Source organism: Platalea leucorodia, assembly GCF_965183815.1.
Source record: "Platalea leucorodia genome assembly, chromosome: 8".
Lineage (NCBI taxonomy): Eukaryota > Metazoa > Chordata > Aves > Pelecaniformes > Threskiornithidae > Platalea > Platalea leucorodia.
This window is the reverse complement of record NC_138830.1, coordinates 35,842,224-35,869,258: the sequence shown is the minus strand read 5'-3', so window position 1 is coordinate 35,869,258 and position 27,035 is coordinate 35,842,224. Positions and strand designations below refer to the sequence as shown.

The following is a 27,035-nucleotide window of genomic DNA, read 5'->3' as shown; positions in this document are numbered from 1 at the left end:
CCTTTAAAGGTGCCTTCCATCCCAAAGCATTCTGTGATTCTATGATATTTGCCTTTCAAGGTTAAAGGCATCAGGGACTTTTTAAAGGAAGAAAAAAGGAGTTAAAAGTGTGTTTGCTTATCGTCTACCTTCCTGGCTACATGTTACCTGTGAGGGAAGATGGGGGTGGGCATAGCCTGAAGTGATGAGCTTGGTTCATGTCTCTTCTCTGAGATTTTTGCTGGAGATACTCCAAAGACTCTGATCAGGCGCCACGGTGGCAGTGCTGTCGGCGTAAGATAGGATTACTTGAGATGTTGAGTCATGGTTGCCGTCGTGTACGCAGGTGAATTTGACAGCTGCTCTGTTGCATCTAAGGCTGCTTCCTCCTCCTTTGGTATTGCAAATCGTTGTGTGCTTTGACAGTGCTTTGAACACCTGCCAAGGTTCAGGTGCTCAAAACCAGCTGTGTGTGGGTTGCAGCCCTTGCCTCTGTGTTTGGCTTTGATGTGTGAGAGAGTTGTCTGGGGAGGAGGGCAAAAGAGATAGGAAGGGGGGAAGCTTAGGCACAATGTCTTAGAAATTTATTTCCTTCTGTGGCAGAGATGTAGCAAGGGTAACTATGGGTGTAATGGAGAGGATGTGCTTCATGTTAAAAGCCTCCTCACATACTGTCAGCTCTTAAGACACCTGTGAAATGGAAATACTTCAGTCAGTGAAATCGCATCTGCACTTGCTGGGTAATTCCACCAATGACCTCCACTTTCTTTCTTGACAGAATGACTTGGATGACCCAGAGAGAGGTATGATTTTTGTCTGCTCTGCTACACATAAGACCAAGTCCATGTTCTTCTTCCTGGCCCAGACAGAGCAGGGAGACATCTTCAAAATTACTCTGGAGACTGATGAAGACATGGTAAGCATCACGTGAAGAACAACAAAAGCATTCATTGAGAAGAGTCCTTATGATTTTCTAAAGTGATAAATACTTAATATTGTGGGTTTAGCTGTGTAATGGGACGTGGTTTACGTCATTTCTAATGCAGTTATACCCGCAGTTGTAACTGGTGTTACTCATGTAGAGACACAGCGCAAGGTTTGCAAAATCCTGTGAGAATTATGCTGCAGGGTCACTTGGGCATATTTAAGATGTTCTGCAGGCAGTCCTTTCTTCAAAAGCTGTATTTGAAGTGTGGTCCATGAACCTGCTAGAGGGTATTCCAGAAACTAATTCTGGGGAACTGAGTTTCTCTTGATCACAGTAGGTGCTGTCTATTTCATCTCTTAATTGAATATTTACATGCTGCAATCAGTCTTTTTGCAAATTGAGGTAGCTAGCTCGGTACACCTCTTCTATGAGTTGAAATAACAGGCTTGAAGTGGCTTGCTGCTGCTTGTCCTAGTATTTTGCAATGAAAAGATCTCAGTGAGTCAGTTGGGTTTTTTGAGTAAATGTTGAATGTTAGTTCCTTTTTCATCTACGCATGTCCAGCTTGGTACAAGGAATGATTGTATAGCATCTTTAAGTCTCAAGATTGCTCTTGGATGTTTCACCAGGAGCTATTGTGACCATATCAAATACAGAAATTTGCTCAGGACAGTTAATTGTTCACATATTGGGGAATGGCTGGTGTTCAGCGAAGCAAATTTCGTCTTTCTTCTAGACAGCTTGGTATTTTTGCAGCTGTTTTTTTCCCAAACTGGCTCAGTGTTACCAAAACCAGAAAGTCTTAGAAGAAAACAGGCGGCCTGACTTGTGTGTTCAAAATAGTCTGCTGGATCTTGTGATTTATAACCTGCTCTCCCAAACTACTGCTGTGGTTATGCCTGTACTGCTCACTTGCTTCCTTTCTTTGGAGAGGATAGCTAGGCAGCTTTTTTTTTTTTTTTATTAAATCACACATGTACAGCTCTAGTACTGTGCTAGCACAGTCACATCTTCCTCTGCTTTCAGGTAACAGAGATTCGACTGAAGTACTTTGACACTGTTCCTGTTGCTGCTGCCATGTGCGTGCTGAAAACGGGGTTTCTCTTCGTGGCATCTGAATTTGGAAACCAGTGAGTAAACAATTTTATGTCAGCATTTTTCCCCTGAAACAGACTGTTTCTGTTCAGGACTGCAAACTGACCCTTGAACTTACTGAACATACAAAGACAACACCTCTATTTTAACAGGTAAATTAATGCTTTGTTCGCATGGCTTGAGCAGAACTATTGGTTTAGACTATGACTGAATGGGGGAATTTTCTTGTTGTTTGAACCCTGATTAAATATTATTGCGCAGAGAACAAAAGATTACATGCTGTTGCAGTAGATTTTGGAAGAATTGAACGCTTGCAGTTTGTATAGGGTCTATTATATATCCAGATGTATTATCGTTTAATTAGTTTGATAATTTTCTTTGAACTTTTGTGTGTTAAGGCCCACTCAGAAGTAGAAGTAGACAGGGTTTGTTAACTGTGATCCTTTCCTTAATAGACGTGTACTTGAGGGCTTTCTCAATTCATGTTTGGTGTTGTAGAATATTCTAAAGACTCAAAGAAGACTGCACACCTTTGAAGATGGCTTAACAGTGTCTAAGTGGGGGGTTCACAGGAATGAAGATTTACACTCTTTTTTTTTTTCTGACTACATCTGCAGTCAGCCACCTGAGGGAGCTCCAGCCAGTTTACTGGAGTGAATCTGAATTGGGTTCTGTAAACCAAGCTCTTGAGGAAGCCATATTCATTTGAGCTTTATTAAAACCAGGAAGTAAATCAATCTATCTTTCTGGTTTTATTTTCTTTCTTCTGAAGTTTAACTTGATTGTTGTGATATTTAGGCTTATAGAATGGAATAGGGAATGCTGTTAAAAATAGCGAGGTGAGAGTATTCCAATAAAGTGGATAACTGTGGAGTTGCAGCCTTAGCCATTGGCCTTCCTCCTGGCCTCAGCTGTCAGTTGGTGCTTTGGCTCTAACACAAGAATATCTGAAAGGCTCAAGGGTGAACAGAGAAAACACTGAAACTCTGGGATACCTTGCCAGTGACAGCTACAAATGAGAAGGTTTGGAGGAGGGAGGTTGTGGTGGATTTTTTTGTTTGTGGGTTTTTTTGTTTGGGTTGTTTTTGGGTTTTTTTCAGTCCTCTGATTGTCTTTAAACATTTTGTCACCAAGAAGACAATCCTTAAGGCTGAATTCGAATAGCTGTATAATGTAGGGAAGGATTTCTCTCCTCTGTGCTGCCCGAGTATCTGGCAAAGCCTTACCTAGAGAAGGCTACATGAGCTTTGCACTGAACATGCTCTTGCTTTCTGTCTCAAGTTACCTGTACCAGATAGCTCACCTGGGTGACGATGATGAGGAGCCAGAGTTCTCTTCCGCCATGCCTCTTGAGGAAGGAGATACGTTCTTTTTTCAGCCACGACCTCTCAAGAACCTGGTGCTGGTGGATGAGTTGGACAGTTTGTCTCCTATTCTGTGTTGTCAGGTACGTTGCTATCAGCAAGCTCCCATTCACCACATAAGTAAGTCTTTCTTACTTACAGAGGAATTGATCATAGATGCATGATTTTGTCTTTGCTTTTCTGTGGAGTATTTGTGTGTAAGCAGAATCAGCAAAGCTACATGATCCTAGGTTTCCAGAAGTACTGCTCTATACTAAATGCTGATAGAAGAGCAAGTCTGCTAAATTCTCAAGACAGCTGCCCAAGACCGGTACCTGGCCTGGCAGCCTTTGATTTCTGTGGTGACAGATATATATCTGGACCCAGGGTGTCAGCCAGCAGTCCTGTGCTGCTCCTCTGTTGACCATCAGACCATTTCTCTGCTCTGCAGTGAGTTTGGTTAAAATTTGACATTATTTCAGGGCAGCAGATGGTACACCCTATGGCATCTTCACTGTTTTCAGTGTCAGGAAAAAACACAGTCTTAAAGCAGTAGTGTGGCATATGTAGCTGTTTTATTTTCTCTTCCTGTGGATATTGTTTGACACTATTTCTCCATGCAGATAGCTGATCTGGCCAATGAAGACACACCCCAGTTGTATGTGGCTTGTGGTCGGGGGCCCCGGTCATCTCTGAGAGTTCTAAGACATGGACTTGAGGTAAGACTTCCAGCACTTCAGAAGAACAGCTTGAGAGGCGAGGACACTGGGAAAAAATCCTTGAAATAAGGGTGCTGAACTGAAGGGATTCTCCTTTTGATGTAGTCTGGAGAGCAACTTTCTCTAGGCTGGCTTCTTGGAAATAGAAGGGTTGTGCTGTTTACTCTTACAGTCTCAAAGGCTTTTTCTGGGGTCTCTTCTCCCTAGTAACGAGTGATGGAAAGAGAGGAAACGGCCTCAAGCTATGCCAGGGCAGGTTTAGGTTAGACATTAGGAAAAACTTCTTCACTGAGAGGGTGGTCAAGCATTGGAACAGGCTGCCCAGGGAAGTGGTTGAGTCTCCATCCCTGGAGGTATTTAAAGAACGGATAGATGTGGTGCTTGAGGACATGGTATAGATGGACTTGGCAGTGATAGGTTAACGGTTGGACTCGATGATCTTAAGGGTCTTTTCCAACCTTGACGATTCTATGATTCTTCAGTTGACTCCAACCACCTGCATTTTGTCTCTTCTAATATTTGAGTGTATTGAGCTGGAACATTCCCGTTGTGTCTGCCAGCTGCTGATCTCTTTGCTGGGGGCGGGTGGCCTTGTTTTAAAGCTGATCGTCCAGAGCTCTAATGTTGCCGTATCGTTGCTGAATGTATTCTACCCCGTAGCACATCTGGCACGGGGAGAGAGCATCAGAACTGGGAATTCATTAGCTTTCCTGCCCAGTTGTGGGAAAGCTTAAAAACTGCTGGTGGTTTGATGACTTACTGTAGTAAGTCTAAACATCTGTTTGGAAAAGAACCTTGTTCCTGTTTACGCCTAGGTATCTGAAATGGCCGTCTCGGAGCTGCCTGGTAACCCCAATGCTGTATGGACCGTGAGGAGACATGTTGAAGGTATGCAATGTTTTCCTAAAGTGCAGGGAGGTGATAATGTTTTTTGATGTGTTTTGTTTGTTGTGTTTTTTCTTGTTTTGCTGTCCAAGGGGATAGGAAAGGTGCTGCATGATGGTTGTGTGCCATCCTCAAAAGTTATGTTTTGAATCAGCAGCCACCTGTTTGTACTTAGAAGCCACCCTCTGGTCCCCTAGAGTTGTCACGTTTCCCTTTGACAAAGAAGCACCTGACCGCAGCTGCATCAGCTGTACGTTTGCAGCCTGAAGCTGCTGAACTTCTCATCCTTTCCCATTTCCCTAAGGTCTTGCTCCAAAATCAGCAGGCAATGATTATGCTTTTTGTTGGAGCATACTCGCTATTCTTTATATGTGTGTTGACAACTCCAGTAATCAGCTCTTTGTGAGAAAGTGGGATACAAATTATGGAACAAAGAAGATAAATCGGCAACAGTGTCTGTATTTTATTACTTCCCTCTATGCATATCTGCAAAGAAAACAGTCTATTTGGGCTAGGACATGCTCCCTATTGAAAAACCCAGCAGAGTATAGAATGCTGCTGATTCCAGGAAGGTCAAGATTTGAAATTGGCAGAATATACTGGATTGTGGGTTTGCTTTGGTGGTGGGTTTTTTTTGTTGTTTTTTTTTTTCCCCTGATCTGAAATAATGTGTTTGCCTTATTAAAGTACAAGGGGAAATGTTCTTGTCCTGCCTTTCTCTTGAGGGCAAGAACTGAGTTCCTCAGAAACACCGAAAAAGCCTGAAATGAATCTGTTCTGGGTACTGACAGTCTCAGTGATTATTTCCAAGGCAGTGCTTTGTATAAATCTTGCAAAGACTTCCTGTAGGTTTATGCATTGGATATAGAAATGCCAGATTGTTGCAGTGGAGACCTTAGTCTGCTCTGGTGATATGGTATCTTGTTTTTAAGTAATCATAGAGTAGCGTGTCTTCTGGGGAGCCAGTAACCCTGTGGGAATTTCAGACCTTGCTGTGAGATTTACCTTGCCATCTGAGACCTGTCATCAATTCCTGTGCTCATGTTCTGAGACTCCTGTACTGCCTAAGCAGCATGGAAGGAACTTTGAGCATGAAGTGCCTTCGTGTTCCCCAGAAATAAAAGGGTCAGAAGGAAAGTATTTCCACAGTTCATATCAAAAATGTGCTTTTCTTAAAAGAGGCATTCCAGTTTGTTAGAGACAAACCTTTGCGCCTGCCTTCTGGAAAAGCAGTTGATAACATTTGCTCCCTCTGAGAGATGGAGGCTTCTGACATCACCTTACAGTTTTAAAACCTTTTCTCTTGGGGTTCCAGAGGATGACTGACTTAATCAGGAGATGGAGGACCATTGCTAACCTACATGAAACAGACCAGTCTCACCGCCTCTTTTTTCCTCCTTCCAAATTCTCCAGGTTCCAGCATGAGGATCTTCTCGATGATTTCAGAAAGGCTGGAATCTGTAGCTGTTGTGAACCATGCTACTTCTTGAATACAGTTAAAAGCTATGTGAAACTGATCCCCAAGTTACAACTCTCTGAATTCAGAAACAGTTTTAGTGGGTTTTAATCAGAAAGGCTGCAGAACCTTTTCAAACATGTATCTGATCTTGAAACTGCCCAAGTACTGGTTTTTGAGTGTTCAGTTTGCAGTGTTGGGCTGCCTGGCTCTGCCTTGATGCCACAGCGTGCGCGTGCTGCAAGGCCTCTGTAAGACACGTACAGGTTTGCAGCCTTCAAAGCAATTACTAACCTTGGCTGGTACGTGGTGATACACACTACCAATACCAAGCCTCTTTTTTTCTTCCACAGGTGGCTGGTGGTGGAGGTGCTGATCACCACAGGTGTGTACCTACTGCTAGGGGCTACCGTACCATCCCACAGGTTAACCACAGAGAATCCCAAAATCATGGGGCGACTTTTATGCTAAGCTTTTCAGTAAATCAATTCTAGAAGCTGTTGTGTAGCTGGAGATGGTTGCCTTTGTAGTTCAGTCGCTGAGGAGTAGGAAGAACTCCCATTCCATCTTACAGTCTTTGGGGAACAAAATCATTGACTGTGTCTCTGCAGGATGGTCCGTTCTCACTAAAATCAGAGGTGTGCATTTCAGGGGTGTTTTCAGGTGCCTTTTAGACTGAGGGTTGGCTCCCAGCTGCTTTGTACAGACCTCCAAGAGAAAATGATTGAGTGTGTTTGAAGCACTTGTAGGTATTGCTGGCATGGGAATGCCCTGTGGTTATGGGATGCGTCTGCCCATCAGACAGAAGTGGATGGAATTTGGACCAAACCCTCTGTTGCGGTTAAATATCGAGATCTGGGGAGCTAGATGGCTGTGTGCTTTGCTGTGGAGATAGACGTGAGCTGAGAGCTAACAGTCTGCATTCCCTACCTGGCACTCTTGCGTGAAAAGCAATGTGCAGTGAGTCACAGCTGCTGAGTCTCCATGCAGTAGTAAACAGAAGCCTAGGAAAATGTGCTGTCATCCCATCAGTATCGTTTAAGTGAGAATAATCCTGAATTTTGTCTCTGCTCATCTGTTTGTTCACTGAACTCTTCAGAGCTAGTGGTGACTACATTTGTATCAGTGCAAATTCAGATGTTGTGGAGCGTCAAAAAAACTGTATCAGGCGTGGACTGGCATATAGGAATGGAATTCTCATGGACTAACTCAAACCGAATCCATGACAAGTAACAAAAAGGACAGTAGTGTCAAGTTCATGAACTGAAATGTGATGTTTTCATAACTGGTGGTGACGTGTGCAGGAAGCTGCAGAAAACTTGTAATGAAGGCACAGGGGAGTGAGTCCAGCTGTGGTTCTTCAGAGTCATTAAAATGTCTCTATTACTTGCTGAAAGGAGCTAACGGGAGCACTTAGCACGGTAATAAGCATCTCTAAAGTCTTGTGTCTGTGTACAAAATAATGTCTTATCTATTCAAAACTCTGGGCAGCCTGACGTTTGCTTGGGATTGTGCAGAGCTAAGTAGATATCTTTTCATGCTAAAATCTATAGACCTCTTCTTTTTCTAACTGAGAATGCCTCTCAGTGTGCTCCAGGGATTTAGTCCTCTTAATTTCAACTAGGCTGCTATATTTTCTAAACCAAAATTGTATTGTTTGAATCTAGATGAATGCGTTTTATTCACTGGCTTCATTCTGGTAAATCAAACCCTTTATTTCAAAAGCTCCAGCAGAGAGGCATTAAGCAACACTACTGGACTTCAAGCAAAAATGCACTTGTCACTATTATTGACACAGACCTAAAGGCACGCTCTAATATAACTGTAAGCCAGTGAAAAGAAAGAGCTAAAGAAGTATTAAGAGGTAGGAATGAGTTTTCATTTAGAGTAGGACTAAAGGAATCTGTTTCGCTTTCAAATGGGAGTTCTTTGTCCTGCTCCAAATCACATGGTTAAGCCTCCAGCTGGGACACAGTGGTTTATCATGAGAATGACATCCCCCAGGGAGGAAGGCAGCAGCTCTCAAGAAGTTTGGAAAGCAACGATGGTCTTTGAAATGGAATTTTTAGAACATCCTGTCTACAGGATATTTATGAATTAAATGCTTAGCCTGGGAACTGCTAGAATCTCCGTTTAAAGCAATCGAGGAATTCTTGTAGACTTCTGGTGTTTAAAAATCCATGCAAGTTTGTAGGAGAAGCTGCTATTTAGCGTAGAAAACAACCAGCATGTAACTGCGTATGTCTTACCAAACTCTTACCATCTGCTGTTAACGTTAGAGAAATTCTCCTGTTCAGCCAAGTGTTTAAATAGTTGGCGTTACTGATCGGTTTCTGTGTGCAGGTTCAGTTCTTGTTTTCTCATTTCCCCAAGTGGACCTGCTGCTGTTTGTGGGGTTCGGGAGCATGTTGGAGGTTATAGGCTGTGACCACATAATAGAGTAGTGATGGAGTTTATGCCACAGACCAGTGTTCAAATTGCTTTAATTATACAAAGCTTTTCAGTTTGGTCAGAGCTGTGGTCTGTATGCCAGATGTTGGAGAGAAGGATGTTTTTTTTTCACTTGCATATTTTCAGCTCTATGTAAGAACTTTGTTATAAACGTGACACAGCAGGTTTGGCAATACCTCCCTCTGAACAGGGTGGATAAGAAAAGGATCAGTTCCTGAAGCATTTGTTTCAGTTAACCCCATTCAGTTTCTTTAAGCTGCTGCATGGTATTTGCTGGCATCCTGTATTCATCCCAGCGAGAATTCTCTATTTTCTTTCTCTACTTGGAGAGTTATTAGCCACTTCTCTCACATTTGCAAATTATGGAGAAACTCCACTCAAGGGCCAAAACTGTGACAGCTCTCTTAGACCCTCACCTCTGCTAATTGTCTTGTGCTGTGGTCTGTAAGTTTGAGCTTTGGGTTGAGTTGGGTTAAAATGGAGAATTTTTTCTTTTTCTTAAAAAGCACTTGCATGACAACAGCAGCAGAAGTGGAGTTGCTTCTCTGAGGCAATCTTATTTCTCCGAGGAGGCTCCTGGTTCCATTTCCCAACAGACTTCATTGCTTCTGTTGCTTTTGTTATTCTGTTTTAATGAGACTCTCTTCTGCCCCTCTTCAATCCCTATGACTTTCTGCAGAATGAAAATGGACAGCAGTAAACTGGGGCATTCCTTTTAACCCAGTCCTACTACCCTTGTTTCCCACAAAGCTTCCCTACTTCCAAATGAGCTTTTAAGACTGTTTTGATTAGTGTAGCTCTTCCACATCCAAGCTACTGGACTCTCCCAAGCTGTCCCCTTTGGGAGAAGCCAGTACTGGAGATAATAGTTGCAATACTATCACTTATTCCAGTAGAAGTAAAGGTCAGTGTTTTCTCTGTCTTAAAAACGTAATTGTTTCTCATCTCAGGAGACTGTACGGGTGGCTAGTTGAGCTTCTGGCTGAGGGTAGAGCAGGCTAACCCTGAGCTCCTCTGCTGCAGTGCACCCTGATCGTTCTCTGCGGCCCTTTATTATGTGGACACTAGATAGAGATGTGGTCCTGCAGCCTCCTGTTTGCAGCATCCGTGGTGTGGTTTCTGCAGATGGGTTCCATGTGTTTGGATTATTGGAGTAGAGCATTTATTTTGACTTCATCTTGTGTTAAATCTGGATTCAGCTCCTTGTCTGAGGTGGAGCAAGTGTCTTAAAGGCTTCTAGACCTTGTGCTGTCTTTGAAAAAAGGAGGCAGGAGTCTTGCTTGCCAGAATCCAGAGTATCGTGAATTGACTCTGTATCTGGATCATCATTTGATCCTTGGCTCAGTCTTGCATTGTTTGGAGTCTAGCGGTGGCTGGCTTTTGGGCAGTGTGTCCTAGAATGAACTTGCACAATACTGCTAGCAGATGTAATTATCACAGGAATTCTGCTGAAGAGTAACTACTAGACATCTGTCAGTCTGCTAATTTTGCTGGGAAGCCTTGCGTTTATTTAATCAGCACCCTTTTTTTCCCTGTCTCCCCTGACCAGATGAATTTGATGCCTATATCATTGTGTCCTTCGTAAATGCCACGCTGGTGCTGTCTATCGGAGAGACTGTAGAAGAAGTGACTGACTCGGGATTCCTGGGCACTACACCCACCTTGTCCTGCTCTCTTCTTGGTGATGATGCTTTGGTACAGGTAATGGAAAGCTGCTTCTGACATGTCTGCTTATGTCTGCCACTCTCTGCTTGCTCCACGGCTGTGGTTTCTACAGTAGTGCAACATATATCATGTCTAAAGTTGTGGATTAGCAGAAAATGACGCTTATTCAGCCTTCCCCTTTTTATGTCCTGCTAAGTGAAACTGGACCAGCTGAAGATGGTCGTAATCTCCTTCAGTGTGTGCTCAGTAGTTCCTTGCTGTAGTTCAAAGATGCAGTGCTTCCAGCTGGCGAGTGGCTTCGTGCTAGTTCAGCCTGTTGCATAGCTAGTAGATCACTGCTGCCAGGAGCGTTGCTTGCCTTTGGCTTTTTCTGTGTCAGAATCATCAGTGAGATGGGAGTTGTGAAGGGATGGTAAATACAGAATTAATATGGCCTTTTTTCCTTCAGGTTTATCCAGATGGGATCCGGCACATCCGAGCAGATAAGAGGGTAAATGAATGGAAGACACCAGGGAAGAAAACAATTGTAAAATGTGCTGTGAACCAGAGACAAGTAGTGATAGCACTGACTGGAGGAGAACTGGTTTACTTTGAGATGGACCCGGTATGTGTGTTAATGTTGTGAATGAGTTTGGATGAACAAGGCAGAGTATGGGGCATGCCAGAAATTGATCCTTGATCAGACCTGCAGAAAAGGATTCTATAGTGAAGTGTCCTTCTAGAACAGATTGAGCCCTGCATATCTGGGCTGTGTCTGTTGGAGATGATTTAATGGCCAATTAAAGTCTCTCAAGCTCATAACTGAGGCTGGAAATTGTGTACTTATCCTATTGCTGTCCTGGTTCTTCCAACTGTAGCTGAAATAAGGCTGTAAAGAAATGGTTTAAAAAAAAAAAAAAAAAAAACCAAAACAAAAACAAAAAAAACACCAACCCAAATCACTATCTTTAAAAAAAAAAAAAAAGGTGAGGTGGGGAGGTGTGAAGGGACGTTTTGGTGCTGATTTGTGCCGTTGGCTAGTTAATAAGTCTGTTGTGTTTTTCTTGCTCAGTCAGGTCAGCTGAACGAGTACACAGAGAGAAAGGAGATGTCGGCCGATGTAGTTTGCATGAGTCTGGCCAATGTTCCCCCTGGGGAGCAGCGCTCCCGGTTCCTTGCTGTTGGGCTGGTGGACAACACTGTCAGAATTATTTCCCTTGACCCTTCGGTGAGTAGCTGTTCTGTTTCTGCCTCTTCCCTTGGCTTGAAATGTTCAGAAGGGTACTCCAGAGGTGGGCTGTGTCTGTCCAAGCTGTCTTCCCGTATTCAGGTGGATGACCAGGAGCTTGCGTGGCTTCTCTCCACTGGTTGGGACAAAGCTAACCTGTAAGCTTGATCCTAACCTGTAACAGATTCCCTTGTTTTATCTAGGTTCACCCATGCTTGGAGGTTCAGCTAATGAGATATGAAAGCATTTTCTTTGTCCCCCGCCCCGTCTCACTGTTTATATCTGTACTAAAAGCCAACTCATTCTGCAGGCAGGTCAGCAGCAAACCAGCATTATCATTCCTGCAACAGAGGAGTGTTCAAAGGATGACTGAAGTAACATAAACTTTGCTCAGGTCTCTCCCCGCTAAATAACTGTGAACCGTGCGAGAACAGTTTGGAAGGATCCAGTTTATCTTTTCCAAACCGCAGGGCTGCTACCACTCCTGCTTGCCAAAATCCCCAGAGCCAGCATCTATTGTGACTTTTTTCTTTTTTCTGTGCTGAATACTTCTTTATGGAGATTTAAAAGGACATCTTTAAGCTTCTTAGATGGAGCTTGAATCCTCTCTTGCCATGCCAGGCCTTGCTGACTGGTGTGGTACCTCTTTTCTGCTTCCCACAGGATTGCTTACAGCCGCTGAGTATGCAGGCCCTTCCTGCACAGCCCGAGTCGCTGTGCATTGTGGAGATGGGTGGCACAGAGAAGCAGGACGAGCTGGGGGAGAGGGGCTCCATTGGCTTTCTGTACCTGAACATTGGACTGCAGGTGAGAGGTGCCTGCCTGCTTCTGACAGGCTTTTCTTGGTGAGCCTTCGCTTGAAAGGTGGATTGCTAAAACAGCCTTGTCATCATGCAGTGCAACAACACAAAGCCTGACTGTTCCCTCTTTGTTACAACATGCTTAACAACTGTGACTGGGGAATTCACTGTGTGACTTAGTAGAGGTGCAAGTTTCTCTATACATTCCTAGGCTTGAGACTAGTCAAAAGACAGCGTGTTGTCCCAGACTTCCTGGAGGACAAATTGTGCTTTTCCCCTTCCAGAAAGAGGGTGCGTGCTAAAAAAAAATTCTGGGTAAAATGTTAGGCAGTTCTTTAGAAAGTGCCTGTAGGCCAGAGTATCAAAGAAGTAACTGCCCACAACCACAGGCTCTGCTCTAATAACTCTGCTGTTGCACAGCTTTTTGTTGCATCCAGTACTGACTCTGTGATCTTTGACCAAAAAATGTTGTTTTGACAATTCAACATGTGGTAAAAATAACCAGAGCCATCTAGGTTCTTTTGCATGCCTAGAGTTTGATGTCCGAATGCAAGCTCTTTTTAAACAGCATGAGTTTTTGGGTAAATGCTTTGTACCAAGGGGGATTAGGATCTGGAATCAGCCCTTGGGTTTTTCATGGCTTATGTAATGTACCAAACTTCTTGGTTTGTTTTTTGGCTTTTTTTGTGTGTTTGTGGGGCAGGGTTGGTTGGTTGGTTTGTTTTACAGTAATTCCTTTCTGCCCTGCAGGAGCTATGCATTTTTTATTAAGAGCTAATTTAGATACAGTGTGGTTGTAGAAGGCAGTTGTAAACAAGCACCTAATTCTTCAGAAATTGCCTCTCTGTTTTGAATAATGGCTATAGCTAGTTATTTCTTATCTGTAATGTTGATCTAACTTTTTGGTTTGCTAATGTCAAGAACGGTGTGCTGCTGCGAACTGTCCTGGATCCTGTTACTGGCGATCTTTCCGATACCAGGACCAGATACCTTGGCTCACGGCCTGTGAAACTCTTCCGAGTCCGAATGCAAGGCCAAGAGGCGGTAAGTCAGGCGAGCTCTTGGAGGGGTGCAGATCCAGTCCCCAGGTGCAGCATCCCGGTTTTCTGTATCGGTGGGTAGGGTGGGGCAGCATCCTTGCAGCACAGCAGGACCCTCTGGGTAAGGGTGGGAAGTAGAATGACTTCATTATGGAGCTGCCTGGCTCGCAGCTTGCTCTTTCACAAACAGTCTTGTTCTTGTTGGTATTCCCCTTACTTCTTACGAAGTAATGTGTGGTGCTGCCCTGCCTTCTTTGAACTAGGACTCATCTGACCCATAGGCTGTGTTTGCAGCGTGTGCAGAAAACTCTGAGCAGATTCTTGGGCTTAGAGTCACTGAAAAAGTGTCTTGCCTGCCTCCGTGCACAGAGATGGAAAGAGCCCCATGCAGAAATCTTACCACTTGACTGCTTGATGTGGTGGATGGTCATCTCCTGTGCATGTTGAGGATGGCTCAGCCGGGGGCTGGACAGCTGCCATGCATGGTTCAAGGAAAATATTTGCAGGATTTGGCATAGAGGGAAGAATGTGTTTCATCAGAAGTGCCATTTCCAGGCCTTCTGATGTGGCACTGGGGAGATCAGCCACCCCCTGCTTGACTCATTTTTGGATAACACCTTCAGAGTTGAGAAATATTGCTGGTCAGCGTAGGGGGCTGGATCTGGGAATCTGAGCTCTGCTTTATGGTACACTGGGTGAATCTCTTCAACTTGCTTCTGCCAGTCTGCCAGCTGTAACTTGGAGATGGGGTGCTTTGCTGCTCTAGCAGAGAATGCTTACAGAAGAGCTAAGTGCTTTTCTACTTTGAGACCAGTCTTGGTTCCTTGTCTCACGATATGGGGAGAAAAAACATACTGCTTATGACCAGTCAGTGATGGGCTTGGAGTAGCCTGTGAGTGTTTCAATGTAATTCCAGTTCTTGTCGCTCAGGCAGAAAGTAAGGTTGCACTGAAATGGATTTAGCCAAATGTATAAAGCTGAAGAGTTTAGAAGTCCATTTGCTTCCTTTGTTTCCCTTATTTTGATTGAAAATAGGCTACTGACTATTTTAAGTAAATTTCATTTCGAGTGCTACAGCATTTAGATTGTGACAAAGCAGGAAATACTTATTTTAAAAGACCTGTTCCCTTTAGAACAGGCTATTGTTTAAAAAAAAAAAAGAGATATGAAAGTATTTGCTGATCTTGGCTTTTACAGACAACAGGTTTTATTGCACCTCAGTTTGAGTATTCGTTGTCTTGATAGTGGTTTAAAGTTCCTTTTCCTTCCGTACGCAATTTCTAGATAAAAGTGTCTCTTGAAAGCAAGCAGTATCTCTGAAGGTATGCTTTGAGCTGGGTGGAGTCCACCCACAAGAATGCAGTTGTTCTAGTGGGTAAGAGTCCGGCACTGTCCATCCATTCATATTGCAAAGAGTGAGCTTGCCTTCATCCCCACACCTAATAAATTTGTTGTCTGTCTTTCCCAGGTGCTGGCTATGTCAAGCCGTTCCTGGCTCAGTTATTCCTATCAGTCACGCTTCCACCTGACTCCCCTGTCTTATGAGACACTGGAGTTTGCGTCTGGTTTTGCTTCTGAGCAGTGCCCAGAGGGCATTGTAGCCATCTCCACAAACACATTGAGGTGAGAACTGATGGGAGAAAATGAATACTTCTGGGCCAGGATGCCAGGCAGAGGGAGGGGTGGTGAATTCTCACTAGACATTCAAAAAGAAAGAGCTAAAGTGACTAACCTTAAGATTTAAGTGTTTTTTGAGGTTATTTGATTACGGATAATGATTTGATAGAAACTCTTGGATGGATTTCAGAAAACAAGTAGAATACAAGGATAGTTATGCTGTCAAAAAGAAATAGGGTGCACTTCTCTGATTTGTGTTTTCCAACTTTTTAAATAACAAATGTAATTCAAGTTATCCTTAAATTCTCTGATCCTTAGAGGGAAGGGAAGCTTTTAATAAATGTGAACCTGTTGTGTATTAGGATCTCGTGGTTTGTGATCTGAATTGGCTACTTTGCAGAAAATAAGGCACGTGATTGAAGAAACCAGAGGCATGACAGGGGTGTATTTGTTGCCTTTTTAAAGTTCAGCTTAAATATTAAAAAGATAAATGAAAATAATAGGGGAACACAAATTCAGGAGCTCTGCTTTATGCACTTGAACAGACGCTTTTTTCATATCTGTCCTCACTGAAATATTACAGCATTCACTGCTTTTAAAGGAGTCATTCTTTCTGGAGAGACTTGTGGTTTTCAGTCACCAAATGCCAGAAGAACTGGCATTTCAGCTGGCAAGTCACAGGAAGAAAGACTTGGCATTGCATTTTTCATACTCTTTTAACTAAAGTGCCTCTGAGGAGCATTTGATCATGTGTCAAAGTCTGTGTCACGTTTAGATTCAGATGGTGTGTTCCCCAAATGTGCACTTTCCCTCTTCCATGTGCTCTTTGTTCCTCTCGCGATAGACTTGCTTCAGCACCACAGAAGCCTGTCCAAAGGGGACAGGCACTCGGAACACACCCTGGGTCAGTGAGAGCCCTCGAGTCAAGGAACCTGCGCTGCAGAGGACGCCTGTCCCACAGCATAAGCACCTGTTTAGGATGCTAGTTTTGCCCTCCCCTCTGAAGCTGTTTGCTCTCTGGCCCGAGAAAGGTGCTGCTGGTCTCCAGCACTAGCCAGTTTCACAGACATAAAGCTCAACTCCAGTTGTGTTCTCTTGGACAGCTGCTTTCGGACCTTGTTTAACGCATGTCACATCTTTGTCCCCCAGGATTTTGGCGCTGGAGAAGCTGGGAGCAGTCTTCAACCAGGTTGCCTTCCCATTGCAGTACACACCCCGAAAATTTGTCATTCACCCAGAGAGCAACAATCTGATCATCATTGAGACAGACCACAACGCTTACACTGAGGCCACCAAGGCACAGAGGAAGCAGCAAATGGCCGAGGTAATTGGGGTGGGGGACAGGTACGCACATCCATTCCCCAGAGGTGATTTCTGCAGCTGGAAGTCCTCCCTGCTCACTAGTTTCCATCTGCCGTTGCCTGCAAGTTTTTGTGCCCTGTGTGAATGCAGGGACTGAAGGGAGCAAAGATCTGCCTTGAAACACAAATTTCAGCAGAATACACTACTTCCCACTGCTCCTTTCTGTGCGTGTTATTATGGCAGGCTTTAAGAACCGCATACTGGAGGACAATACTGCTTATGTAAGACCATTCTCTGGGTTTTTCTGTAGCTGTTTGAGGAACTCAGGGCAGGTGGAAGCTTTAGGATTCGGTGGCTTTCATGTCTTCACAGGCAGTACCTTGCCCTGGAATAACCTGGACTTAAGGGAAGGGGGGGCTATATTTTATGCAGACCATCAGCATGTCTGGAAAGGAAATCCACTGAGCTGTTCTTTTCTCTTGTCCTTTAATGTGCCTTAGGAAATGGTGGAGGCTGCAGGTGAAGATGAGAGGGAGTTGGCTGCAGAGATGGCTGCAGCCTTTCTGAATGAGAATCTTCCCGAGTCCATCTTTGGTGCTCCCAAGGCAGGGAATGGACAGTGGGCCTCTGTTATCAGGGTGATGAACCCCATCCAGGGAAATACATTAGATCTGGTCCAGCTAGAGCAGAATGAAGCTGCCTTCAGGTAAGAAGTATTGCCAGATGCAGCAAGAATCTCTGCTTGTGATGAGTCTTATGTGTTTTTTTCCTTCTTCTGCTCAGCTGTTGCTGAGTTGAAATCCAGATGCAGCACGTTATCAAGAGACTGGCTTGAAATTCCAGAAGTGATTGCCACATGCTTAAAGCTTTTGTCTTGCCTTTCTGTCCCTTCCCACGCTGATCTGTCTGCGTGTGACGCTAAGAGCTGGTGCTCCAGATGTGCTTGCTGGACCCCAGTGCTTAAAGAACAACACGGGGATGTAAATGACAGATAAGAGAGCCGGGAACGAGAGAATGTGCTGCTCTCTCTCACTTCCCCTTCTCATCCAGATAAACCGAGCATAGGTTAAATGGACAGGAAGCGTTAGAGGGACTGGAGGGGAAGACCAACACAATAACCATGAAGAAGAGCAAGTGCTTCAGCAGGTGAAGTGGAGTTAGGTCATGCTAAGTCCAAAAGGCTGGCTCTGTCCTGTTTTGTCCAGGATTCCCAACCTGGCTCAGCTAGGCACCAGGCAGGAAATAACACTGGAAAATGAGGAAAGCTATATGTACATGTCCAAACTGGAACAGCCTTTGAAAAACAGCTTCTAGTGGAGCTTTGCACATTGCTAGGCAGTGTCCAGCCTGTGAAAACATAAAATTAATGCTTTGGGCATCTGTGACAGCTAGAGCGCAACTCCCCCCACACTGGGGAGTGTGGAAGAATGGAGGAATCTGTGTTAAACTTTTCTGCAGGGAGGAAAAATGACCTCTGAAAATGTCAGTGTTGGAAGGGTGGGCTCCCAGATCTCTGCCTGGCTAGGTGCAAGTTGTGCTGTCAGGGAATCCAGTCTGTATGTGCAGTGTTGGCTTGTGTCGTGATCATGCTGATCTCCTGGCACGTCTTGTCATCCCCAGCGTGGCTGTGTGCCGGTTCTCCAATACTGGCGATGAGTGGTATGTGCTAGTGGGAGTCGCCAAGGACCTGATTCTGAACCCACGCTCGGTTGCTGGGGGATTTGTCTACACGTACAAGCTGGTGAATAGTGGTGAGAAGCTGGAGTTTCTGCACAAGGTGAGAGGGATGAAAAGGCCTATTTGGGTGACTGGGTCATTTATAGGCAGTATTGGAATAGCTGTTATTTCACTATATAGCTAATGTTATAGCAGTACTGCAGTACTCAATGAATCCTGGGCAAAATCATCACTCTGATGTTACACGCTGGAAGCAGCCTCAGAGAAAATTAGTTGCCTCCTCCAGAATTACTTGGGACATCTTTTGCAGAGCTGAGAATTGAACACAGATCTCCCGAGAGTCCCAGTCCTTTGCCTTAGCTATAGTCTAATCGGGTAAATGGGAAAGGAGCAGTGTTTTTCATGCACCCGTTAGGGAGGAGAGAGAAACAGCTCTCTTTTTTCTTTTTGGAATATGAACTCAGAGAGCTGCTCTGAGCACTTGTTTACAAAGTGAATTCATACTTGGGTCACTTGAGCCCTGGTGCTAAGGCTCTCAGTCCTTGGCTGGCCACATGAAGCTGGTGTCAGCTGTCATCTTTCCTCTGATGCTGTTTTGGTTGTGTGTAGAAATGATTAGTCGCCTAGTGACCAACTTGCTGGACAGGTCTCTGGGGCTTTAGCAAGGGTTTCAGGAGAACTCCGTTAAAACAAAATTCTGTTCTTCTTCCCACGTGCTTCCAGCATGGCCGAGATTTGAGCAGATGAGCACATGGAAAGGAATGTTGTGGCTTATTCACTTCCTACGGTCCTGATGCTATGAGTAGGTTCTGTCCTGGACCTTTTCTGGTGCCACTGCACACCCACTGGAAAGTTGACAGAGCTGACGATGTGAAATAACTTCTCTTAGCCAGTACAACCAAGCTGGTAATGCTGTAACTGGAAGCTCTCTACATGTTCACATTCTCTGTTGTGGCTGATCCTTTTGGACTGATTAGTGGTGGGAGATTTTTCAGCCCTGTCTGAGTTACTGGAATTGTGGGCACACTGTAGTTGTTCAGATTGTAACGCTTCTTCAGTGGCAGCTTCAGAGCATCTATGGCAGATGGCCGAATTAGATTCATGCCTTTGTTTTAAAAACAGACAATCTGGTTGGATTTAGGCAAAGCACAAAATCGTGCTGTTTGGGGATAAAGCAAAACTAAGAACTAAGGCAATGAGATCCTTGCCTCCCTTTGCTGCCTGCCCAGCATGGGGTTCTTGCAGCAGTCCTACGCTTCAGTTAAGGTGCACTGCCAGCAGTGCGTTGTCTGTGTAGTGCCCAGAGCTCTGTTAGCACCACTTGTGGTATGTGCTGCTGTCAAAAGCCCTACAGAGGAGTGACCTTTACCCCCTCCTGTAGAAAAAGATTGTGATTAGCCTTTTGCATTGAAAGCCTTGGCACAGGCCGACGACCTTCAACTGAACCATTAGCTGAATCCATTCTGAAACTTGGTGTAAGGTTAGCTCTGTTAATGGGGGTCTCACAGTCATCATCTTCCCTCTCTAGACCCCTGTGGAGGAGGTTCCTGCAGCCATTGCTCCGTTCCAAGGTAGAGTCTTAATTGGAGTTGGAAAGCTCTTGCGCGTTTATGACCTGGGCAAGAAGAAACTGCTTCGGAAGTGCGAGAATAAGGTACTGGCTTTTGTTCTTGACCAGGGCTGTTAACTTGCAGTGAGTGATGGTTTGCAGCTGCTACTCCAGCCCAAGTGTCTCTGTGCACTTGGACCTCAGAGCTGTGTCTGTGCCTTGCTGGTGTGCTTCTGGAGCAGTGTGGGCAGCTCTGGCTGGCCTGGGCTGTTGTGCTGCCCCTCTGCACCCCAAGCACGCATCTCTTTCCCGTTGCCGTTCACATAGTAGTGTTGCAGATTCCTTTTTGTACCACCTCAACGCAGGCTGTTAATGGATGTGTGCAGGAGTTTCACAAGCCTGTACAGACGGTGCCTTTGGCCATCTGCTGCAAATATGAAAAATGAAAGGTCTTACCCAGATGCAAAACAACTGCTGGAAATGTTTCCTTAGATTAAGTGATCAGCAGGCTGGGGACGGAAGTTGGAGGATGCATATGAGCACCTCTTCAGATCCCCAGAATCTTGAAAAGCGGATTTTCTGCTTGAAGTAGATGATCCTTCTTGCTCAGCATCTCTGGTACTTCAGGAAAAGAAATTGCAGAGCATGGTTTTCTAACTCTTAATTGCCTGCTCCTTCCTCTCTCATGCAAGCTGCAGAACCTGTGCCAGTTGCTCATTACTGCACAAAGGAACTCCAGCAAGCTCACAGGCAGACTGGGAACTTGTAGGGGAACATTTTTTTTGTGTGTTGGGTGTTTTTTGTTTTGATTTTGTTTTTTCCTAAAATGAGACTTGCACAAAGAATTGAAGCTTTCCTCCTTGGGTCTTTCATGGCCCCAGTAGTGAGGGGACACTGAAGCAATGCCTGCTTGCAGGAGTGTCCCTGCCATATCAGTTCATAGGCTCACCAGCAGTGCTTGTTCTCTGGACATTACTCGTATTCAGCAGGCGGAGAATGATGTGGGGTGGCTGTTAGGTTGCAAGGACAGTGCATTTAGATTGGGGCTGTAGCATGCCAGAAATTAGAGGTGGTTTGGGAGGGAATGATGGGAAATGGGGAGCGAGCCATAGTTGACAGGGGGAAATAGTATTTCAACTGGAGGAGGGTAGAGTTAATGGGATACACTTCCCTGTTTGAAGCACTCAAGTTTGTCCTTTCTTTCTCAAAAGCACATTGCCAACTACATTTGTGGGATCCAGACCATTGGGCACAGAGTAATTGTTTCGGATGTTCAGGAGAGTTTCATCTGGGTGCGCTACAAAAGGAATGAGAACCAGCTCATCATCTTTGCTGATGACACTTATCCCCGGTGGGTCACTACAGCAACTCTCCTGGATTATGACACTGTGGCTGGAGCAGACAAGTTTGGCAACATCTGTGTGGTGAGTGTGCCTCAGAGAAGTCGGGGCTTTTTGGACACAACATATTTTTTTCCTTAAAACATCCATGATTTGTTTTGAAAGAATGAGAATCTGTGCTTAGCTGGAGACAACGCCCTGTACCATTCACTTGTTTTTACGGGGTGACTAGCTGTTGTCATAGCGGACGGCTGCAGTTTATCGGTTTAATTAAAGCAAACAAGTTAAAACATCAGCAGGTCAAAAAACATATTTCTGAAGTATTCAATAACTTGTGTTGAAATTGCCTCAAAACTTGCTGTGAATAAGCCTTGAAACGAAGCTTCTGACTGTCGGAGGGCCCATGGGAGCTTGCATCAGGGTTATCACTCTTACTTTCCGTGACTAAACCTTGTCGCTGGCATTTAGCTTTCTCTGTCACTTCCTCTCGAAAGTTGGCTTTGTCAGTGCTGACACTTCCCCACTTGGCTGGATTTCAGCAGGGGAGGAAGAAAGAATAGATGATCTTTCTGCCAGAGCTTTGATCTCTTTCTGAAGCGTGCTCGGGTGCTTAGGAGTCCAGAGTTCAGCAAGTGTCAGACTCTGCGCCTGCAGGATTTGGCCAACACACACAAATCAGTCCTCTTTGGTTTTCCTGCCCTGCATCCATCAAACCGTTTCCTTAGCAGGAACCACCTTCAAACCATTTTGACCATACCTCCCAGGGTGATCTGCAAGTGCCGGGCCAGGCAGAGGCCTGTCACGATGGTCCTGCCCATGTTTTTGAGTGAGAGGCCATCGGTCTTGCCAACCTGGTTGTCATTTAACTCTGAAGGCCTTATTGGAGGGGCAAATGGATGGTTTTGCTGTAAGTGTAAGATGATTCTTGTAGAGTCCACGAAAGCAGCCTTTTGAAGACCACAGGGATTTTCTGGAGATAATGTGCTTCTCTGCAGCTTGTTGACTCTTTCTTCCTCTTTCAACACAGGTGAGATTGCCTCCCAACACCAATGATGAGGTAGATGAGGATCCCACAGGCAACAAAGCTCTCTGGGACAGGGGGCTTCTTAATGGAGCATCCCAGAAGGTAATGCTTCATGGGAAGCACGGGGTTATTGTGGGAAAAGAATATGCTGCTTTTCTGTGAAGTCCTCTGCGGTGTTGTCCCGGAGATGTATTGGCAGTTCTGCTCCTACACATCTGCCGTGCTGTGGCTGATCGGTTTTCACTGTTACTGGGAGCCAAATTCAGTTTCTGAAATCACGGCTGATGCCTGTTCACTGATGTTTGATTGAAGCAGCACACTCATTTTCTTTTCCTGCTTTCCCTCATTACTTGCATCCGTTTGTCCAGCTCAAGAGGGTTATTCAGCGGCATGCTGAGTTTTGCCATCTGGTCACAGGTGGAAGGCACTTCCTCTTTAGAGAGGTGTTTCAGAACTTAGCAGGTGGCTGAATTTATTCTGCTTTCCTCTCTCAAGCCTTTTGATGTTTTTATGTAAGCTGAAGAAAAAAAACTGCTTCTGTGGTTGACTTCCAGGCTGAAGTGATTATGAATTATCACGTGGGAGAGACGGTGCTTTCCTTACAGAAGACCACGCTGATCCCAGGAGGCTCTGAATCTCTTGTCTATACCACCTTATCGGGGGGGATAGGAATCTTGGTCCCTTTTACTTCCCACGAGGTAAGCAAGCCCCATCATTATGCTGCAGAGTTGCTGCTTTTCTGTGTGCTCATCCCCAGCCAGTATATGAACATGCTGCATCCCTTGGGGGTAACTCTAGGGCTTTGCAGTGCATGAAATCCTGGGCTGCAGGAAAGCCTGCGGCTGTGGGACAGGCTCTGATGCAAAGGGGAAGAGAAGGAGCTTGTTAACTCCTCCTCCTACATTGGCTCTATGAAGAGCTGAGAGCTTTTCTTGTTGCATTGCTGTTCTAAATCTGTCCATGCTCCAGAGGAGCTCTTGGGTGATTTAGTGTCTATGAGGAGGGATCCTTTGGCATGTGATCAGGCACTGATGCTTCAAGTCCTGAAGATGGTGTTCTCCTCTGTTTGCTGTGGCCTCCTGGAGCAGCAGATGCCGAGCCATTCGCTCTTTGAGCTAATGGCAGTGTTTCAGCCAGCGCAGGAGCACCTGGCTGATGGGTGTCTTCTTGCCTTGCAAGTGGCATTGATGTGTAGCAAACTGTTCTCTTATTGATTCTTAATCTCCCCAGGATCACGACTTCTTCCAGCATGTGGAAATGCACTTAAGGTCTGAGCACCCTCCTCTCTGTGGACGAGACCATCTCAGTTTCCGCTCCTACTACTTCCCGGTGAAGGTAGGTCTGAGTATTTAGGATCAGCTGGTCGTGGGGGTGTGGAGACTTGCTCTGGGACACAGAACTGCTTCGAGGCCTGGCAGAAGCAAGTCACGGTTGCCTTTCAGTGGGGAAGGCTGGGGCAATGTAAACCATAGCTGGTGTAGGGAGTGTGGCAGGAACTGAAGCTAGCTCTTGAATAGCACTCTGTAAGGAGAGAGCAGTACTTGGCACTTAATACCGTGTCTGTTTTGGTTTCTCAACCCTCGTAATGAGCCTTCTGAGGGTTGGTCTTGAGAGCCAAGCCCAGAGGTGATGTTGCTGTGCTTCTCTACTTGCCGCAGCATCTCCTTTTTCCATCAGGAGAAGCAGCATTACGTAGCTGTTCGCGTGGCTAGGTCAAACTGGGTGTTGCCCGGGGGATATATTTTTTTTCCACCACCATTGAAAAGGGAAATCTCATAAGAAACGGCCGTTCCTGCCTATTTCTGCTTTTGAGGAATTGTGTTTGAAGCTGTCAACTGCTAAATGCTGTGACCGGAAGGGTCCAGAGTAACTATGTGGTAACTACTACCAGAGTCACGTATGTAGTGTGCCGGAAAACTGTCCCAGCAGCTGAAGCTGTCCAAGCGCAGAGGGTGTTCTCGCTCCTGATGAGCTTGGGGCTGATTTGCAGCGTGCACAATCTCAGAGATGTTTCGCATCTTGACTGAAGATGCCCTTCAGTCATCTTCTGCAGACTTCCCAGGACAGTGCTTGGACCCAAGTCAGATCTGTCTTCCCTTCCCTTGTGTGATTCTTCAGCTGCACCCAGGCTTTTTGGGTTTCTCCTTTGTTAATCAAGCTGGCCAGTAATTAATTTGATGCGAACCGCTGCTGTTCAGCAGATGAGGTCACCAAGCGTGGTCTTGTTTCCAGGACAGGATTAAGAAGCTCCTGGGAACAAACTGTTTGTTGCCATTTTCCCCTGTTTAGGCAGGGTTCAGTGCCTGTGTTGTGTAAGTTCAATGCTGCTCTCCTTGCCCCTCCAGAATGTGATCGATGGGGACCTGTGTGAGCAGTTCAACTCCATGGAGCCTAACAAACAGAAGAATGTGGCCGAGGAGCTGGACCGGACCCCACCTGAGGTGTCCAAGAAGCTGGAAGACATCCGCACGCGCTACGCTTTCTGAGCGGCAGCTGGCAGGAGCAGAGCTTCTTGCTGGGCTCCTATGGATGTTCTTCCAAGCACAGTTGGGAGGAGGAATGTGTGCGCTTTTTTCCCTTTTCAAATATTGGTTTGCTCCCCTTGGTTTTTGTTTCAAAGTAATGTGACTCCAGTAAATGCAGTATCAGATATTAGGTCTCCCAACACATCCCACTGCTTACGTGAAGGCTCCTGACATTCTGGCTTCCAGCCAGAGAGATTCCCTCTGGGGAAGTGCCCAAGGGCAGGCGCAGCTGGCCCTCAGCCCCATCTCCTTGGCCCACTTCTCCCTTTAGGCTGAGGGAGCCCGAGGGTGTCTTCTGCTGGCCTTGCAGAAAGCCCCGGAGGGCAGATCCAGCTGGGAGCCTTTGTAGGATCAAGTGGGTTTTGCAATTTCCTAGCTTTTTGGTAAAGAAAGTGGCTGTGGCGTGACTCGGGATTACCTGGCTCCTTCTAGTAGTCGGTGGCAAGGAGCTCTGGGCTTGCACCAGCCCTGGGAGCGGCCTGGCTGTGTGGAGGGCGTAGCTGTCACACTTGTCTTGAACGTTTTCTTCTGAATTGCAAGGGGTTTTTGGACTCACCATTTCTGACTGTTTTCCCTGTAAATAGAGTTTTGTACAATGTTGACTCTCTTGGGGGTGGGGAAGAGCGAGGCCTGAGTCTGGGACTTGATTTGTTTCATAATAACTTTGGCAAGAGCCGTGTCTCCAAGCTGTGACTGTGAGCAGCACATGAAGAATAAAAGCCTGTTTTTTTTTTTTTAACTAGCCTGACTCGGGGGCTCCTCTCCTTTGCAGCAGCTGTTGCTGACCTGGTGGGAGGAGTACAGAACGTGCACGCCCTTGACCCCGCGCCCTGCATGGATGCCGGAGCCGTGCTGTGGCCCTGCAGGTGTTGGCCGGGATGCCAAGCCCCTCTCCGTCCCTCTTCCCCGCCTCCTCTGCCTGGAGCTGGCCCCGAGCCCAGCAGCGCGTCCTGCAGCCAGAGCTGCCGCTCTCCAGCGCTAGACACGCAAAGCGGGATATGTGGAGAAAGGGTGGGAGGGAAGGGTCTCTTTCCCCAGCTACTGTTTCTCCAGCCCTTCCAGGGCATGGATGCAGCTCAAGCCTCCTTCTCTTGCCCTGCGAAGCAGCTGCAGCTCTGGGAGGAGCAGCCGGCATGGCTGGGGGAAGGTGTGGCTGCCTGCTCCCTGCCTGCGAAGGCTGGCGGCCGGAGCTCACCACGCAGCAGGTGCTTCCCTGGCTTACTGCTGTGAGCAGGTCTGCCTGCGCAGCCCAAGAGCTCCCTCGATGCGTGCATCCCCTGAAGGGGCCTGGCCTCCCCACAGCCAGCGCTGCTCCCCGCCCGGGGCTGGGAAAGGCAGGTGGCCCCTGGCTCGCTGACGCGCTTGCATCAAGCGGCCTCTGACTTCCTCCTCCGGCGCGGGTGCGCGCGGGGTGAGGGTGACGCGCGCCCTCCTGCCCTGTCCTTTGCACCCTCCTCTCTGCTCTCCCGCTTCCCCTTGTTCTAAGCCTGCACCCTTTGGCTCCGATGTGGCACCCAGCCACCGCTGCTCGCCCCACCCGTCCTCTGCCCGGGGGTGAAGGGCTTTGCGCTTCCTTACCGCACCGTCCCGGGCACGGCCGCATCTGGGGAGTGGTAAATACACGAGCCGAAGGCGGGGGGGTCCAGCCTGGGGCTTGTCTGGAGGAGCAGGTGGGCTGCCCTGGGAGCTGGCTGAGCCCCCAGGCCCCCTTTGCCTGTAGGGCTCCACCAGTCTCCCTGGGGAGAGGGGCATTTCTCCCAACCCTGGCCCCCTGCAGCTGCGGGGTGCTGGGCTCCTGCTGGCGCCTGGGAGCAAAGCTCCCAGGGCTGCGGGCTGTTTGCCTTGGGCTCGCACCAGCGGTGATTTCCAGCCCGGCGCAGCCAAGGCAGGCAAACCGCCTCCAGCACCCTGCTGCGCAGCTCCGCACTTTCCCTTCTTTTTCCTCGCCCCATCCCGGCTGCCAAGCTGATGACTACGTGGGCAGGGAATGCTATTAAATGGCTTCCTCTGACGCCTGCAGCAGATGCGGGCAAAATCCCTGCGGACACCTAGGTGAGGAGCTGGACCAGCTCCTTCCCCCGCTCGGAGCTGAGCATCTTGCGCCCAGCCCGGAGCCGGGAGGGCGGCGAGGGCTGTGCCCAGGAGCTGGCCGGGGCCGGGGGCAGCTTGGCAGGAGAGCGGCCCGGGCCCTGACTCCCTGCCAGGGGAATCCCAGCAGCTCTCCCCGCACGCAGAAGCGCATTCCTTCCCACGCGTTTCCCTGGGAGCGCTGACCCGCTCTTTGATAGCTGGTTTCTCTCACTGACCCCTTGGACACCCAGCAGCCCTGGGCGCAGAAGCAGCAGCTCTCCCAAGCGGCTTTTTTGGGGTGGCGGGGGGGAGGACAGTGTCCTGTCCCCACCGTCCCCTGCTGCTGGCAGGGGCTCAGCCCCA

General features: G+C 46.8%; 1 protein-coding gene across 2 annotated transcripts in view; it reads left to right on the top strand.

Moving 5' to 3' along the window:
• The window catches only part of SF3B3 (splicing factor 3b subunit 3), a 31,326-nt gene extending 5,990 nt beyond the window's left edge, over positions 1-25,336 (top strand). For both annotated transcript variants that reach the window (XM_082319375.1, XM_082319376.1), the window contains exons 7-26: positions 758-895; positions 1,934-2,037; positions 3,284-3,449; positions 3,969-4,064; positions 4,880-4,952; positions 10,406-10,557; positions 10,970-11,125; positions 11,573-11,728; positions 12,392-12,535; positions 13,450-13,572; positions 15,037-15,191; positions 16,335-16,509; positions 16,988-17,193; positions 18,108-18,264; positions 19,693-19,818; positions 20,925-21,137; positions 22,081-22,179; positions 22,632-22,775; positions 23,308-23,412; positions 24,423-25,336. In XM_082319375.1, coding sequence (XP_082175501.1) covers positions 758-895; positions 1,934-2,037; positions 3,284-3,449; positions 3,969-4,064; positions 4,880-4,952; positions 10,406-10,557; positions 10,970-11,125; positions 11,573-11,728; positions 12,392-12,535; positions 13,450-13,572; positions 15,037-15,191; positions 16,335-16,509; positions 16,988-17,193; positions 18,108-18,264; positions 19,693-19,818; positions 20,925-21,137; positions 22,081-22,179; positions 22,632-22,775; positions 23,308-23,412; positions 24,423-24,563 — 2,829 coding nt within the window. In that variant the 3' untranslated portion in view covers positions 24,564-25,336. The remainder of the gene's footprint in view (positions 1-757; positions 896-1,933; positions 2,038-3,283; positions 3,450-3,968; positions 4,065-4,879; positions 4,953-10,405; positions 10,558-10,969; positions 11,126-11,572; positions 11,729-12,391; positions 12,536-13,449; positions 13,573-15,036; positions 15,192-16,334; positions 16,510-16,987; positions 17,194-18,107; positions 18,265-19,692; positions 19,819-20,924; positions 21,138-22,080; positions 22,180-22,631; positions 22,776-23,307; positions 23,413-24,422) is intronic.
• Positions 25,337-27,035: the final 1,699 nt, after the last annotated feature.